The sequence below is a fragment of the Zalophus californianus genome, chromosome 2 (genome assembly GCF_009762305.2).
Source record: "Zalophus californianus isolate mZalCal1 chromosome 2, mZalCal1.pri.v2, whole genome shotgun sequence".
NCBI lineage: Eukaryota > Metazoa > Chordata > Mammalia > Carnivora > Otariidae > Zalophus > Zalophus californianus.
In genome coordinates, this window is record NC_045596.1 from 94,724,224 (window position 1) to 94,742,434 (window position 18,211).

The window sequence follows — 18,211 nt, forward strand, 5'->3', positions numbered from 1 at the left end:
CTCTCAGTGTCTCCCCCACAAACAGTTTCTATCACACTTCTTTAAAGGCCTCACTTTTTTTCCCAACCATGAAGCTACTTGGGGTTTCCCTCTCTCATGGCTACATTACTGTCCTAACTTTAGTACCTCCCTGTTTTTACCTGTCCTGCAAAGAGACTTCTGGTATAATCTTTATTGGCCAACCTTTTTTTTTTTTTTTTTTAATTACTTTACTCTCATCTTCAGAACCGACACGTGTAGGCTCCTTGTTGCCTCTCAAATCCAGATGACTCTAGTAGCTTTCAAAGTTTTCCCAGCTGCCTTGTATGTGCTTTTCAAGGTTATTTCCCACTGGATACCTACCGTTATCTAAGAAACAAGTGTGCCACTTTGACTGTTCTCTGTGCACATGCACACGCCTCTGCTTTTGCTTATTCATTCATGAGATTATAATGACGGCAGCTATGGTACCACGCTAGGTTCTAGGTTACAAAGCTGTATGAACCTAGTCTCACCCCTTAAGGTTTGCATGAGCTGGTGTATGACAGGCGTAAGCGTCTGCAAGACCACACAGTAAGTGCAAGAGTAGAGTCATAAATAAGGTATGGAGTGGAAAAGAAAGGAATAAATATGAAAACAAATTCATAATGTCATTTTATTCACATAACCAGGAGCTATTATGGTTTGTAAGTTCTGTGAAAGCAAAGACCTTTCTATTACGTAGGTACTTCAAAAGTGTAGGTCAAATAAATTCACACTGAATAAACCACCAGATTCTTCTAAAGTAACAATGTATGCCTGAAATTCCATCTTACAGAGAGAGTCGAAGATAGAAGCAGATTTATTTTTCTAAATGTAAAACCACCATCTTGGTGTGGTCGGAACTACACTGGAGTAGGAATAAGAGAACCCGAGCTTTACTGCTGACCTGTCCCTAGTAATCCAAGTGACTTAGGACAAGATATTTCACCTCACTGGGTGTCACTGTGTCTTCTCTAAACTGAATAGATTGGGCTAGATGTCCCTAATTTCTCCTACTCTTACAATCTATAAGTCTCTGGGTCGGAATTCATTTATTCCTTCAACAGGCATATAGTAATAGAACCTACAGAGTGTATGTCACTGGAACTTCTGATTTGTTTATGTCACAGCTGTTCAGATCTCATGATCCGTAAGCCGGAGTTGGATGATTTCATAGCCAGAGTCAACAAGGGTGATAACCTTTCACCCTGTGATTTTCTTTCCTACTTCTTTAATCCTGGGGATACTGGCATGGAGAGAGAGACAGACCCTGCTGCTCTTTGAGCATTCCCTTGGTCATGTGGGCAAGCAGGAATCCACATCATGCTTGTCGTGTTTGTTGATAGTGAGAGTCTGGAGTGACTGAGTGAAGATTGAGGCTGAGCTAACCTGACAGCTTGAGAGCTTAAAAGCATCGATTAACAAATGTGCAAGTTTCTGACCTTCTAAATGCCACCATGTTGTGGTTTTAGTTTCTATAATGAGAGTTAAAAAAAAAAAAGAAAAAAAAAGGAAATCCTATTCTTCCATGCTTCATAGTAATTATTCTCCCAAAACAAAAAGGGGTATGAATTAACAGGAACCCGTGAGAATACTTTTAAGAATCTTACACACTTGGGACTACGCTGAGGAGAATAAACTCGAGGGATATAGTTCCATGTGTGTCCTCAGCATATATTCTCACATTTAGCAGCTTTGAAAGAAGCAGCTTCCAGTGAAGGGAGCACAGACACATTCTGTGTTGTTCTTCCCATGATGTCCATTGATAGATACTCATATTGCACTTTTTAATTAGGTGACAAAGCAGTTTCATAGACATGGTAGTTGGTGCTAATGAAAATTTACATAAAGAACCAAAGAAAACTAAATAGATGTGAAGATCATCATTCTTCATGTTTTATTTTTATTTGTAGTAATAAAAATGTGTGAATTAAAAATCTAGAGAAAAATAACAGTTGATGTACTTTTTTAAAAGTGAAATACACTAAATAAGAAGGCATGCTTTGAAACACAAAAAAGTACCTCAATTTTGAGAATGTGTAACGATGACAGACACATAATATTAATCTATCCTAACTCTGTAGGCCTGTGATGAGTGGGCTACAAAACACTTAATTAGTGCTGGTTGTGCTCATATGTTTTTTTTTGTAAAATTAAATTCATATTGTTTAAAGAACATGATGATAATGCTTACAGCTGCTTTGTTTATCATTATACATATGAATATGGAAAGAAGAGATAACTCAGGGAAAGGGACTCAGACAGCATCATGCACTTTATCTCTACTTAACCATTTGCAGTCTCACTGGCGAAGTTTATCAGATTTGCTTCAATAGGTCAACTGTTCTCAAAATCTCACGTACCTGAATAATTCCCTCTTGAACTTAACTGCTCTTCTGCTTTCTATTTCTTGTTTTCCTTTTTAAACATATTTTAGAATACATGGCACTTTAGTTAATGAGAAATGCTTGCAACTTTATTTTTCAGTCCAAAGAAACCATGTAATTCACTTGATAAAATGGGATTCTTTTAGTAAATATTTACTCTTCAATGTTATTTAAATATGTTTATAATAAACGATTTTGATAGGATATATTAAAATTGCTAAACATACAAATGACAACAGCAATAACAAACATTTGTGAACTCTCCGAAGCCTTTTCTGATTAATTTTATCATTTATTAAGAACTACCTAAGAATTAACTCTATGATGCTATTCAATATTAATTGTCAGCACTTACAAATGTTTTGTATATATTTATGTTCTTATGTCTTCAAAATAATATAGTTTTCTAAGAAATAGTTCTATTTTCTGTTTCTAATTTTCATTTACACCCCCAATCAACTAACACGGTATTTCATACATAACAAAAATTCAATCAATATTTAGAATCATCAAATTGACCAATCATATTGGAGCTGGTGTATCTTTTTTTTTTTTTTTTAAGGGGGAGGGAAAGAAAGGAAGGACAGAGGGAGAAGAAAAGAGAGACTCTTAAGCAGTCTCCACACCGAGTGCAGACAGAGCCTGACCCGGGGCTCAGTCTCACAACCCCGAGATCATGACCTGAGCTGAAATCAAGAGTCAGATGCTTAACCAACTGAGCACCAGGTGCTTCAGAACTGGTGTATCTTTGATTATATTCATTCCTTACCAAAAGGAACAGTGTCACTGATATTGAACCTATATCAATAGATACAATTCTTAATTAAAAAAAACTCACACAATAGTAAGAGATATAAATCCTTCATCTAAAAAAAAATTCTGCCTCTAAAGGAAAAGGAAGATTAGAGCTTGGGGCTATTGACTTATTTTCTATATGTTAACTGTTTGCAACCTTTGTTAAGTTGGCTACTTTTTATTGTTACCATACCGTGAGTTATAGATATCTCATAAATAAACACGTGTGAGAAAAGAATTGATTTACTATCAATGATTTATCAATTCTATAAATGTGTGAGCACTTTTGAATAACGCTATTTATGCTTTGCCTTTATGAAATGCAGCAGCTATTTGGTATTATATACACCCTAATAATTATATCTTTTTTTTTTTAAAGATTCTATCTATTTGACAGAGAGAGACACAGAGAGAGAGGGAACACAAGCAGGGGAAGTGGGAGAGGGAGAAGCAGGCTTCCTGTGGAGCAGGGAGCCCGATGCGGGGCTCGATTCCAGGACCCCGGGATCATGACCTGAGCCGAAGGCAGACGCTTAACGACTGAGTCACCCAGGTGCCCCAATAATTATATCTTTATCTATTTATCTGTCTAACTTATACACCAGACATACAGATAATCAAGCAACTTATTAGAAGGATGAAAGAATTAGAATGTGTAGTTCAATATAAACACAAATAGTGGAGAGTTCCTGAATAAATCATCAGAATAAAGTATGACTCACTGTAGCAGTCAGTTTTAAAGCACATTCTGAAATACATACTAGTGAATCAAAGTAACAAGGAAACCCTTCACTGACTTTGAGAGAAAACACTGTGTTTTATTCTTTGCATTCTCTAGAGCAACCAGCCTTGCCTTACACATAGTGGATGCTTAAGAAACATATGTTCGATGAATTCCTGACTGCATAGACACAGAGTCTATACATGTATTGTGGATTATGGAATAAAGAGAAACACATAGAGGCGCCTGGGTGGCTCAGTTGGTTAAGCGACTGCCTTCGGCTCAGGTCATGATCCCGGAGTCCCGGGATCGAGTCCCACATCAGGCTCCCTGCTCAGCAGGGAGCCTGCTTCTCCCTCTGACCCTCCCCCCTCTCATGTACTCTCTCTCTCTCTCATTCTCGCTCTCTCAAATAAATAAATAAATCTTAAAAAAAAAACACATAGTCTTGAGGAGATAGAGAGAGAGGATGGATGGTAAAAAGTCAGTTTCACAGTGATTTCTCAGTAATGATGATGCTACCCCTCTACCAGCCGCTTAGCAGGGCCCTACGTGCTCTGCTCTCTGCAGTCAGCTTATTGACTGTGTGGGTCAGTGTAACGTAATGCATAAAGAACCAAGAACGTGGGAGGTAGCATTTTCCTAGATAACTGCTAAGAAGCAGATAGTTTACATTTTCATACATGGAGGCTGAGTGGCTCCCACATAAAGTTGAATTATTTGTAAAAGCAATCCTAAAACTGACAGTTTTTCTTTTACCGATAGATCTGGTCCTAGTGAAAGATTAGTTAGATTTAAAAGAAATATGGAGGGGCCCCTAGTGTCTGCCTTTGGCTCAGGTCATGATCCTGGGGTCCTGGGATGGAGCCCCACATCGGGCTCCCTGTTCTGCGGGAAGCCGGCTTCGCCCTCTCCTACTCCCCCTGCTTGTGTTCCCTGTCTTGCTCTGTCAAATAAAAAAATAAATAAATATTAAAAAAAAGAAATATGGAGACATATTAAAGACAGAATCTGTATAAGCATGTGGTAAAAATTGCTTTTCCCTTTTTATTTATACTATCTGTGTTTATACATACATATCAGGGTTTAGTTATAGGGTCTTAGATTATGACTGCTCTTGGTTTCTATCTCCCTAGATACCCAGTGCCTAACCATTTTACTGCCAGTTAGTGCTCACACTGAGAGTCAAAATGATTAACACCGAGAAGACACCAACAATAAAACAGCCTCCTCAAAGCAAAAATTCGGAACCAACCAAACAATCAACCAAACTCCAGAAAAACAAAAAATACACTTAATCCATAAAACAAAAAATGTTATAGAAGTGAATGAAACTATTGAATAAAAAAGTTTGGGCTAAATGTCAGTTTTAATACCTCCAACAGAGTTCCTAATACAAATTAGGCACTGGTTTCTTTCCTTCCACTACATGACGGAAGGTTTAGCGTTACCTGCCAGAGAGGGTCTTTCTGCTCAGGGAAGAGCTCAAAGTACTTGTGTGCTAGTTGCACTGGGGGCAGAGTTTGCAATTTCAGGTTGGTCCAGCTCTGCACGAAGTTGGCCAAGTTCATGAAGGTATATAACCCTAGGCGGTCATTCCCATAGTTCGACAAATGGGTCATGAAAATGCTGATCTGAAAGATAAAAGATAAATAAAAATGACCATAAAATATAACATACTTAAGTTCAGAAGTAGCACAGAAGCTCCAGGCAGGACCTCACTTAACCTTGGAATTTCTTGAGAGGTGTGATCATCATTTGAGGTGGTGTTATAAACTGAATTGTGTTCCTCCCAAATATATATGTTGAAACCACAGTATCCAATGTGACTTTTTGAAGATTAGATTTATAGGAAGGTAATTATGGTGAAACAAGTTCATAAGGGCAGGGCCCTAGTCCTGATAGGTCTTTTTTTTTTAAGATTTTATTTATTTATTTGATAGAGAGTGAGAGAGAGCACACAAGCAGGGGGAGCAGCAGATCGAGAGGGGGAAGCTGGGAAGCTGAGCAGGGAGTTCTACACGGGGCTGGATCCCAGGACCCTGGGTTCATGACCTGAGCCACTCAGGCACCCTGATAGGTCTTGAGCTCTTATAAGAGGAAGAAATACCTGCGCTCATTCTCTCTCTCTCTCTCCCTCTCCCTTGCTCCCTCCCTCTTGCTCCCTCCCTCTCTTCTCCTTTCCCTCCCTCACTTCCCCTCTCTCTCCCTCCCTCGCTCTCTGTGTTCTTCCCTCTCCTCTTCTACCCCCATCTCCCTCCGTCCCTCTATCACAGCCAGAAGGAAGCTAAATTTGCTGGCACCTCAGTCATGGACTTCTAGCACCCAAAACTGTGAGAAAATAAATGTCTGTTGGTTAAACCACCCCGTCTGTGGTATCTTCTTATGGCAGTTTGCACAGCTAACACAAGCGGAAAGCCACACATTTGATTTCTATTTTAAAATCACTCTTAAACTCACTCTTAAAATGGAAATTGAAATTGCGTTTTTCTTTTCCTCCTCACTGTTCATTAAAAATATAGTGTTAATTTCCATATCAGTTTTTCCCTATTGTAGAATCAACATCATCAAATCCAATAACCTAATAACTTCCAGGCTAGTGAAGAACCAGAATTAGACTAGTTCTAAAACAAAACAATTGTTACAGATCTTTACTGGTTTAGGTATGTATATAGATTGAATTAGAATTAGATTCAAATTGGAATTAGACTCAAAGGTCTAATGAAGAGTTACTGCAATAAAGAAATTGTTAATGTTTGCATTGAAACTGATTGCATTTAGCCAAAAAACTTCTCCATACTTATTAATCCTTTTGCAATACTTCTTATTTCTATATTAACTCTAAAAATATCATAGCATTTTGGTATTGTATTTTTGTAGATCAAAGACTAAGAAAAAGTAAAATCTAGGTTGATTGCTCTGGAAACAACAAAAATTTTGAATATGATTACAGATATAATCTGATATACAATCCATCAGAGATTGCAGTTGGAATATTAAAATATTAAATGAAGGAGAATTTGTATATTCTTGATCCAAACTGTAGAGATTGCATGTAGAGATGACTAGTGCAAGTCATAAAAAGGGAATTAATAATTTTCTACCATACACAGTATTTGTACTTGTTCCTCAATCTCATTATATTTGCATGTATCTCAAAAATTCATTTTATTACTTATTATTTAGAACTATAAATATTTCAGAGAAGTTAATATATAATTATTTTATTAACTTCATTGGAAAAGTAGCGGTAAGAGAATGTCAGAAATAATAACATTAAAACAAATACACTATGTGATGTTAACCAGAAAATAATATCCACAGGTCAGTATATAGAAAGTCAAGTGTTGCATGGCTAATTTTTTTATGGATGCTTACTGCCTCTTTTTTTAAGGGTTTACGTTTCTTGGTGTGCTTATTTGGGTTGTTTGAACTATTGTGAAAATAAAAACGGGTTTGCAGTAACCATTCCAATATCATGTCATTGCAACCTGGTTAGAATGCTAGCCACGCAATAAAGATTATACATTGCAGAACTATTGTGCCCAAGACCTAACATGTCATTGGATAACTGTAAATGTCCAAAGAGGATACCTTTGGTGTTAAAAATAATAAGGCATTGGCTTGTTCCAGAATTTAAAAAACAAAATAAAACAAACAATAGGCTGGCAAAGTATTGCCGGAGTAACTTATAAGTTAAAGATATCAGGTTCATTGAATGCCCTTTTTACTTTGGAAATAAAATATTCTCTTTCAATGTGCTATATTAGAATGCTGAAGAAAATTCTCTGAGGAAAGCCAATTAAAATGATTAGAGATACTCCTCACAGTAGATGAAGGTGGGAAGGAGAGTGGGGGAGCTTGGCCCATTGTTCTTCATATCCCTGTATTACATAAAATAATTAAAAAATAATACCATAATAATAATAATAATAAAGATATGGTGCTTACTATGTGCAAGGCATGAATCTAAGCCCTTTATATATACAATATATACAAAAAGATTAAATACTTTAACAGATAATTCTTATGAGGTAGATACAGTCATTGTCCCTTTTTACAGATGAAGAGACAGAGGCAAAGTTAAGTAACTTGTCCAAGTCCCACATCTAGTCAATGGCAGAGCAGAATTTAAAACCCAGGCCATTTGAGTCCCAAATCTGACACATGATATACCTGACACCTTCACCCAAAGAGTTTAATACATAGAGTTTGACATCCAACATTTTTTTTCCTTCTGACTTTCTTGGGAAAAAAAAAAAAAGGCAAAGACATCTGTCTATAGAAAAAAGTGGAAAATCTATGTAATATCTTGGTAACTTAAAGTTTTTTCTTTTCTTTTAAATTGGAATAACAGAAGATAAATTATTTTTGGAATCTTACATGAAAACTTTTAAAACGATGAATTAGGGGCACCTGGGTGGCTCAGTTGGTTAAGTGGCTGCCTTCAGCTCAGGTCATGATCCCAGGGTCCTGGGCTCGAGCCCCGCATCAGGTTCCCTGCTCCGCGGAGAGCCTGCTTCTCCCTCTCCCTCTGCCTGCCTCTCTGCCTGCTTGTGCTCTCTCTCTATCTCTCTGTCAAATAAACAAATACAATCTTAAAAAAAATCTTTAAAACGATGAATTGTAGTATTTGAAAGAATATTACTGATTGCCTGCAGATTTATCTTTGAAGGCAGTATCACTCCTATCATATTTCCAGTCCATTTTTCCCCCGTGGGGTGTATTCAAAGCTTTTTATTCTAAAGGTCAGAAAAGAGAAAGGTTATTTTAAAGAAGATTCTTTATATAGCTTGTTTAGATAGAAATTTAAATCAGACTCCCCAAATGTTTGTTGATACAATGTTGTTACTTGAGATTCATGTAGAATCATTTGAACAGGCTCGGGGTATCTATGTCTCTCAGTAATTTTTACATTGGCTAACTTCTCTCCCTCTAAGCTTCCCGCCACCGCACCCCCCCCCCCCCGCCACCAAATAGGAAGTGTCCTCTTGGCAGGACTTAATTACAGAGTTTCTAGAACATAACATAGTATCAGTAGTTGATGACCATATAATTGCAATTGTTGTCATGAGAACTTCTTTATAATCACCACAAAATAATGTGCATTTGATCCCAATAAGTATGCATTTATCTCATGTCACTACTGTAATTAAGAAATAAGACAGTATAAGCAATGTGCTTCAGGATAATTATAGTTTCTCAGGACTGAAATTATTATGAAAAACCAAGCTGCCGGCTAAATGCCTGAAGAAATATAATAATGTCCTAGAAATCTACCACCTGCCCTCTAGTATTATTATTTTAAGATGAAACTTTAAGGCACCTGTGAATGTCTAAAATCTGACGAAATTATAAATAAAAATACTACTTGGAGAGTACTGTAAAGATGATTTTTGGGTGCCTGGGTGGCTCAGTTGGTTAAGCGACTGCCTTCGGCTCAGGTCATGATCCTGGAGTCCCGGGATCGAGTCCCACGTTGAGCTTCCTGCTCAGCAGGGAGTCTGCTTCTCCCTCTGACCCTCTTCCCTCTTGTGCTTTCTATCTCTCATTCTCTCTCTCTCTCAAATAAATAAATAAAATCTTAAAAAAAAGGAGAGTCTCTTAAAAAAAGGTTATTTTTATATTATGGGCAGATGTATATTATCATTTCATTAGGGTATTAGCATAATGTCTTTAAAAGATTTTCGTCCCAGACTAGTTTTAAGTCATTTATGCAGAATTTCCTTAGGAGAACAAGCTTTGTTTTCTAAATGGAAGTATCAAACTTAATGCTGGGCAAATGGAAAAAAAGTCTGCCTTTCGAGGGAAGCAGAGTCTGGAGACGTTGTGTGGTTCTAAGCTGAGTCCTGCTTCTGCATTTAAATGTCCCTCGGCTGAGAACAGAAGGAGCGCCCTGGCCATGATGGTTGCCGTCACTGTTGTACGGGGCAACCTGTTTACCTGCCTTACTGGTTAGAAACAAATTAGTGCTGGTACATGGTCAATTGGCTGCACTTTAAGAAGAAAAATTCTGCAGGCGCAGCTTAACTGTGCATATCTGACTTGCTAAAAGCATCTACTGTGCAGACAGAACATTTTAGCTTTAGCATTGCTGGACAAATGACTTGCTTAAAAAACAAAACCTATTCGGAGAGTGTAGGGAGATTAAGACAAATTAAGAATCGCTGTAGTTTGAAGTATAAAGAAGGGAAGTCAAAGAATGTGCAATATGAAAGAGCAGCAAATTAATTTTTCACAGGCTGGTGATATATTGCTCCTATTTTTTACATGACCGTGCATGTCCCTCTGCTTATCCTGCCCTTTTTATTTATTTATTTTGAGTGTTATTTTCTTACTTATATAGTAAGAATACTCTTGCTCAAAACTCCCCAAAGCATCACCTGGAAAAGGTATGACGGTCCTCCACGGGTGCAAATGGTTAGAGATGCAACGCACAGTACCTCACACTATTGCGGCTCAGAGATGCACATTGATTCACTCATGCCAACAAGACAGGCAAGGACATCATGTTCAATGAATGAGTTTGAGAATAAGATATCAAGTGCTAGTGTCTGTAGGCTGACTGTGGCAGGTCTCCCAGGGAGTCCCTGAGGTCTGGGAGCCTTGGCTTCTGTCTTCAAGCAGCCTCTGGGCTGCCTTTCCATTATTTTCCATACTTCCGCCTAAGTCCCTCCCTCAACTCGGGACATTCTTAACTCCCTTATAACCAGCATGAAATGAGTCTAATCACTTCCTTTTATCTGGTGTAAAGCTGAAAACCAAACTTGAAGGCACTCTCATAATCTAATTATTCATTAGAAACAAAACAGCTTTTCTGAATGCTAGACACAATATGCTTCCACCAAATCTGAGAAGATCATTACCTGTGAAATAAATCCACTTAATGATGTAACTATAGTCCAAGCGAAAGGGAAGATTTAAATACAGTAATATATAAATCTTGATAATAAGGAATTGGAGAAAAATAATTGAACTCTATGGATAATCCTTAAACATGGGCAGAAGGACTGTCATAGTGACAAATGGAAAAGCGCTATATAAATGTGAGCAAGTGGTTATCCTCCTGAGTGTTTAGTTGCAAATTATACAATTTATTATTTTGTATAGCATTTTACTTTGCCTCTTATGAAGTCACTAACATCGAAAATAATGGAGAAAGAAAAAAGAGAAAAATGAAATAAAAACACAAAGGCCTAATTTTTATTCATAAAATGAAGCAACAGCCTCCTCTGAATTGAGTCAAAATATTTTCAGACTTCCAACACCAGAAGAGCTTCTTTGCTTTTCCTACTTCTATGACAAACAGAATGTCATGGTAAATTGTGTGGATGTTAATATCCATAGCCAGAATACTGAATACAGTATCTTAAATTAGAATTTCAAATCATTTTTCAGAGCATACATTTTTACATGAAGCAGACATTAAGTATTTGGATATTAGTTCTGTGCTTTATAGTACTTTTGAAAAGCAAATCATTTACAAAGTAGTCAGATACATGTTCATCAGAAAAAATACATTATTATAACAAATACAGAAAGAAACGATAGCTTCGCAGAACAAGAGATACACCCCTTTTTAGGGCAGCATGCCCTATGCTCATGCCACAGCATAGTACTTTTCAAGATAAGCATTCAATATTGGCAGTTAGTTTCCATCTTTGCTTCTGTGGTCCTGCCGGTGTGCCCCTTTTCAGAATGATTCCATTGTGTTTAAAAATATGCCCCATTAGCTTGTTAAATTATTGATTAGGCTTTTAGTTCTTATAAAATGTGAAGATAGATGGAATACAGGGGAAGACATCCCTGACCACCCATCTGATGGGCTTTGGCATTCTACTCATATTTTTCCTATAAAAAGCAATTTGTGTCTTTATTTTATTTTGGATATAGGCTGGAACCACACAGGAGATACTCAGTGTCAGACTGTGAGTGTCAGACATTACCAATGTGAATCTTAATACTTCTAGATTTAAACACACACGACACACAAAAAAATACCCCCACACAGGATATAGTAATTATAGACACCCCAAATAATACCTTTTAAGTCCTGGGCAACTAATAACTTGGTAAATGTTTACATCTATGTTCTCAGATACCAAAAGTAAGGACTATTTACTTGAACTTAATATATTATTCTGCCACTCAATCTAAAAGACCATCATTAGCTTGGAATTCACTATTGAGATATACCACTTTATTTTTTAAAAATGCAACACATTACTGAATAATTGGTCAGTGGTTCATCTTTTTTTAACACACTATGTTGTTGAATCATACTGTTAATATATTTGTATAACTTTGCCATATGGTCCTAGGTTCTCTTCTGTTGTATTGCTTGATTAGGTACTAAAAAACTATCCAGTTTAAGAAAAAAGGAAACAAGGACCAAAGGGTTCCAGTGTTCCTTGTGAGGTTATACAGGGACTCCCAGAAAATCCAGTGCTCAAAGTTAGGGCATGTGAATTCAGAATCAGTGCTCTTTCCCACATAAGGTTCTGCCAAAGGCTTTGGCAACAAGTTCATCTAACTTCCTTGTATTTCCTGCTCTCTCTCTTTTTATCATTTTAATTACCTGGTAGATTTTATTTGTAATAATCTTAGGTTAAAACTAACAACATTTCATTGTATATTTTTCCTAGAATTGGTCCAATAACACTTCATCTACATATTTTTATATATTTTTTAGAAATGGACAAAATAAAAGTCAATATTTCAATATCTACATCTCTACACACATGTACATTTCAACTGATAATTGACTCTGAACATTTCAAGATAATATAAACTGAAGAGAGAAATTGTTATCTCATTTGGGAAGATTAAGATGTTTCTTAATGGAAATGTGTTATAGAACTAGAAAGTAACTCTAATCTTCCAATCTTAAAGAAACACATTTGATTTTAACAGGCCTGTCTAAGAACTATTCTTAGAAAGAGAAAGAAGAGTAGAAGGAAAAGAAGAAAAGAAGGAAGGAAGAAAGGGAGGAAGGGAGAGAGGGAGGAAGGAAAGAAGGGAGGGAGGAAGGAAAGAAGGGAGGGAGGAAGGAAGGGAGGAAAGGAGGAAGGAAAAGAGGGAGGTAGGGAGGGAGGAAGGAAGGAAGGAAGGAAAAGAGGGAAGTAGGGAGGGAGGAAGGAAGGAAGGAAGGAAAAGAGGGAAGTAGGGAGGGAGGAAGGAAGGAAGGAAGGAAAAGAGGGAAGTAGGAAGGGAGGAAGGAAGGGAGGAAAGGAGGAAGGAAAAGAGGGAGGTAGGGAGGGAGGAAGGAAGGAAGGAAAGAAAGGAGGAAGGAAGGGAGGAAGGAAGGAAGGAAGGAAAAGAGGGAAGTAGGGAGGGAGGAAGGAAGGAAGGAAAGAAGGGAGGAAGGAAAGAAGGGAGGGAGGAAGGAAGGAAAGAAGGAAAGAGAAGCACAGAAAAGCTCCCAAATCAAACATGTCTTACCACCTTTAGGTCAGATGGACAGGGGGGAAAATTTTAAGCTACTAAGAATGATTTAGTTCATGTCTTTAAATATCCACAGATTTAAACTTCAACTATTGATTCTCCTACTCAGGCTACTTCCCTAAGTAAAGGAGGCTCTTGCTCTATATGACTTTCAGTGTGGTTTCATGTAAAAGGTGCACCACCACAGGCACTAATAATTAATTATTATTCTTTTAGTTGATGTTTTAACATCCCATACCTTTGTCTATTAAAAGGAAGACTTGCTTGGGTGTGTGAAAAAAATTAGACCTTTGTTTTTAATTTGGAGCAGGTTTAATGAAGAAAATAATGCCAATCAAACAATGTAAAAAATAACAGATAGTGATTAAAATATTATCATTGGAGTCTTTATTTATCGCATAAGTAGGAAAATATAGAAAATGATTTTGGGTTGCTGGTATAACTCACGTTGGTTTGGTCTTCCTACAGTGGGGCAGTACCAACATGAAATCTGGAACCAGAATGCCTGGGTATGAGGACTATCTCTGCCTCATTGTACCAATTAAGTTCCCTGAATCTCAGACTTCTCTACTGAAAAGGAAAACAGTAACTTAGTTTACAGGTCTATGTGATGCTCGATGGATTGGGGTATGCTGAAACATTTTTTAAAATAAAAAACATATGAAAGATATCATCATCATGCATATTCAATTAAAGTAACTTATAGGATAGTTAACATATCAAATACAATTTTAAATTATTTCATTTCTATCTCAGAGATAATATATTTTTAAGTAAATTTGGTATTTCTTTGTTCTGGTGAAATCAACTGTAAATATACCATGTTTATGATAACTAACATGTTTTCCAGTTAAACCAAAAAATGCTGGATACATGTATACAAAGTAAAAATTACCAAGTTTAATACCTAATACATAAAGTTCTTTTGTAGTCTTCATGTTATTTCTTAATAAATGCAAGTCTTATCCTCCTGAATCACCTCTGACAGCTGCAGTTAAAAATCAGTATGGGGGAGATTGTTAAATGGAATCCTTTGTTTCATTTCAAGAAGTGCAATGAGTAGATTTTAGAAACAGACACTACTCAAGGGTTATAGTGCAATAAACTGATGTTTCTTTGCCTTACTCATTCACACTCTAAATCAAAGAACACCCCCAACCCTCTCCCCATCTCCTTGCCCTCCAGGACACTGACAGATTATGGATTTGTTTCGTTGTTTATTGTTGCTTCCCTCACTCACATGATAGAATGTAAGCTCCTTGAGCCCAGCCACGCTACTGCTGCTGTATTGTCAGTGTTCTGTAAGATGCCTGGCACATACTAGGTGCACAACAAATATTCATTAAATAAAAAATGAGTTCTTGGTAACATAGACTTCTTTTGCTAATAGAAAATGTGGAGTGACTTAACTGGTTTCTAATTATTCCCCATATTCTAAAGACGTGAGGTGAAAAACAAAACACTATCCTAAAACCCTGAAAAGAGCTGGCATTTAACAGGATATGATGAATTGCTAAATTACATTTTTTATTTGTGTTTTCCATTTCCATTATCAGGCTAAATGGAACAGAAGTTCCATTCTGCATCTGATTATTTACCGGTGTCCCAGTTTTTCAGTCATAATATTTGGTTAGTGAATTATTAACAAATCAGAACTGTTTTGATTCAAAACCAGCTAAAGTGTAAACACTGATCTTCCTGAATAAAGAAGTTGGGCAGTGACTTCACCAAAGCAGCAGTAAATAGGGCAGCTGTTCTAACAGAGAACAGAAGGCTCCTGCTATATTTCAATGAGCAGGAGCTTTACTCTTCATTTTTCTTGTACATTAATAGAGGCCTAAATCATTAAAAGGCAACTCATGCTCCCAACCATATCGTTATTGCATATATTTGTGTTTTGTTTTCCTTTTAGTAGTCAAGTCAGAACTGAGGTGTTAGATGCCATGGTAATTGCCTTTTAGAATGCTCTGATTTTGAGCAAAGATCTGCCATTGTTAACACACAAAGAGACAAACAACCAAAACTGTTTCCCATCTGAGCTACCTAGCATTACTCTCTTTTCAAGAGATCAATCTCCTTTCCAACCATGTTGCAGTGATGCTACATAAAAGTCACTGAAGTGCAAAATCATAACCCCAGGAACAATCATGGGCATGCCAGTGGGTAGAGAAAACATGTCCATTAGTCATCAATGTAAGCTGCACTAATAGCCTCAGAGTTCGACAGCTTTCAGTGAAGAAAAGAAAAAGTCATCTCCATTTATCCACTCAACCAGTTGACATATATTTATTAAATGCCTACTAAGTGCCTGTCAGTCTATTAGGAATTAGAGATATAATCATGAATGAATTATGCATAGCTTTTTAAAAAAAATTGTTATGTTAATCACCAAACATTACATCATTAGGTTTTTTTTTTTAATTTTTTTATTGTTATGTTAATCACCATATATTACATCATTAGTTTTTGGTGCAGTGTTCCATGATTCATTGTTTGTTCATAACACCCGGTGCTCCATGCAGAACGTGCCCTCTTTAATACCCACCACCAGGCTAACACATCCCCCACCCCCCTCCCCTCTAGAACCCTCCGTCTGTGTTTTAGAGTCCATCGTCTCTCATGGTTCATCTCCCCCTCCGATTTCCCCCCCTTCTTAGGTGCTTAGGATCAAATGCGGGATATAGAAAAGAAAATAGCAGATTATAATACAATGTGATTTGGAAATCCTGTGATCCTGTGACTTGTGGAAGGGTTCTTGAAAAATGGGACCTTGGAGCTGAGATCTGAAATATGGCAAGTTACAGACACTTCAGATGAGAAAAATGGGTTGGAGTAGTGGTGGGTGACATACAGCTGAGGTCATGGGGCTTAGACAGAAGGATCTGTGTGTGTAAAAGGTGGTTGATGAGAACTGCATTTTAGAAACTAAAACTGCAATGTGACCCATAAAAGGGATTGAGGTAATAAGAGTAAGGAAAAGACCAGTTCATATAGATCTTTTAAATTCTTAAAGGGTTTGAACTTTAATACTAAAAACAACAGGGAAACAATGAAGGATTTTGAGTAAGGGTGAGACATAGTCAGATATACGTTTTAGGAAATATCCTGACTGCCTTATGAAAAAGGGTATCAATTAGAGATTAGGAGGCTTTGATAGGCATATGATTGATACATGATGACCTGAGAAATGAGAAAGGAGAGAGATTGAAGATTCAAGTGATGTTAAGATAGTGAATCTCAAGTAATGATGTCAGCAACATGGCTGAATAAGAGGTCTCTCATTCTTGTCCATTCCCCTATGCCCCCACCCTGCCAACAACAATTTGGTGTATATCCATAAACAAAAGTAACATTGAGGGAGCTATTAGGATCCAGTATCATATGCCAAGAAACCTAGAAGGAGTCTCTCCCAGTAGTGCATCAGGTAATAGGAATACAGACTTTGGACCCAACTGTGGATGCTGCAGTGGCCTGTAAACTGGTTTCATCCCCTCTTGGATGTGGTCCAGGAGAATACTCTCTTAGACAATCACCTATACATAAGAGAGCTTATGAAAGCTGGCTCCCAGTGGAGAAGTTCCATTCCATCACTGTTATAGCAAAAAAAATACATTTGGATATGTTGGAGAGGCTAAGAGAAATAGTTTGACTTTTTTGTCTCCCCCAGAATGGCACAGTTCAGGGCCAAGAGAGATTTTCTCAACCTATGATTTCTCCTGAGGGAGAAAGTGAGATGGTGTGAGCCAGCACTAGGCTTCCACAGCTGTACGGAATGCTGCCAAAGAGGCCCACTTCCCTCACAACTTATCCAGAGCACTGAGTCATGGACTGTGTGACGGGAAGGTGGGAACAGGGTTGGTGAGTGGCAAGTAAGACTCTTATTTAAAGGGACATGGATCCTTCTGTTTCTCAGACTCCATTGAAAAGCCTGTCCAGCAGCCTCTGAGCACACCTGCCCACAGATTCCCCACCCAAATAGCCCACAGGCAACCCCGGTGCTCTGCATCCCTCCCTTCACACTCTCACCCTGTGGCTATCTCTCAGTGCATGCTCCAAGGGGTGGCAAGAACAAGCACTAAAGATAACTAGTGAGCACATGCAGAAAACACCAGAATCTGTTGGCCACAGAGAAACCACAAATGTGAGCTTTAGTTTTCCACCCCTGGGGAAGCAAAAGGGAATCTGTCAGAACCCAGCCCGGTGTGGCGCAGGATTAAGAGAAGTCATACAAGTTTAAGAATTTGACCAAATGAGAGAGCAAGAAGCCTGGAGCAAGTGTGTTCATAAAAAGACTGAGAAAACCTCAGAATCCTGAGCAGAACTGAAGGATGGCGTTTTTCTCCCAGAGTCAATTAGTGAAGACTGGAAGAGTTGACTATCACTTCAAAATCTGTCAACAGAGATGCAAGAGCTCAAGGAACATAAAAAATCAAGGAAATATGACACCACCAAAGGATTGTAGTAATCTTACAGTAACTGACCTTAAACGCATGGGGATTGTGCAATATTATTCATCCATGAGAAAGAAGGAAATCCTGCCATTTTCAACAATATGGATGGGCTTTGTGGGCATTCTGCTAAGTGAAAAAAGTTGGATAGAGAAAGGCAAATACTGTATGATATCACATATATGTGTAATCTTAAAAAGCCAAACTTACAGTAACAGAGTGTAGAAAGGTAGTTACAGGGGTTGGAGGGTAAGGGAAGTGGGGAGAAGTTGGTCAAAGGATACAAATGTCTACTTATAAGAGGAATAAGTTCTGCGATCTAATGTACAGCATAGTGATTATAGATAACTTCGTATTATATACTTGCAAGTTGCTAGAGAGTAAATCTTAATTGTTTCATCACAAAAAAAGAAATA

The 18,211-nt window shown here is 37.6% G+C and overlaps 1 protein-coding gene across 1 annotated transcript in view; it reads right to left on the bottom strand.

Annotated features, from left to right (window-relative positions):
* Nucleotides 1-18,211, bottom strand: part of LOC113924712 (bifunctional heparan sulfate N-deacetylase/N-sulfotransferase 4) — a 397,622-nt gene that overhangs the window by 32,573 nt on the left and 346,838 nt on the right. The window contains exon 8 of the mRNA XM_027598851.1: nt 5,355-5,537. Coding sequence (XP_027454652.1) covers nt 5,355-5,537 — 183 coding nt within the window. The remainder of the gene's footprint in view (nt 1-5,354; nt 5,538-18,211) is intronic.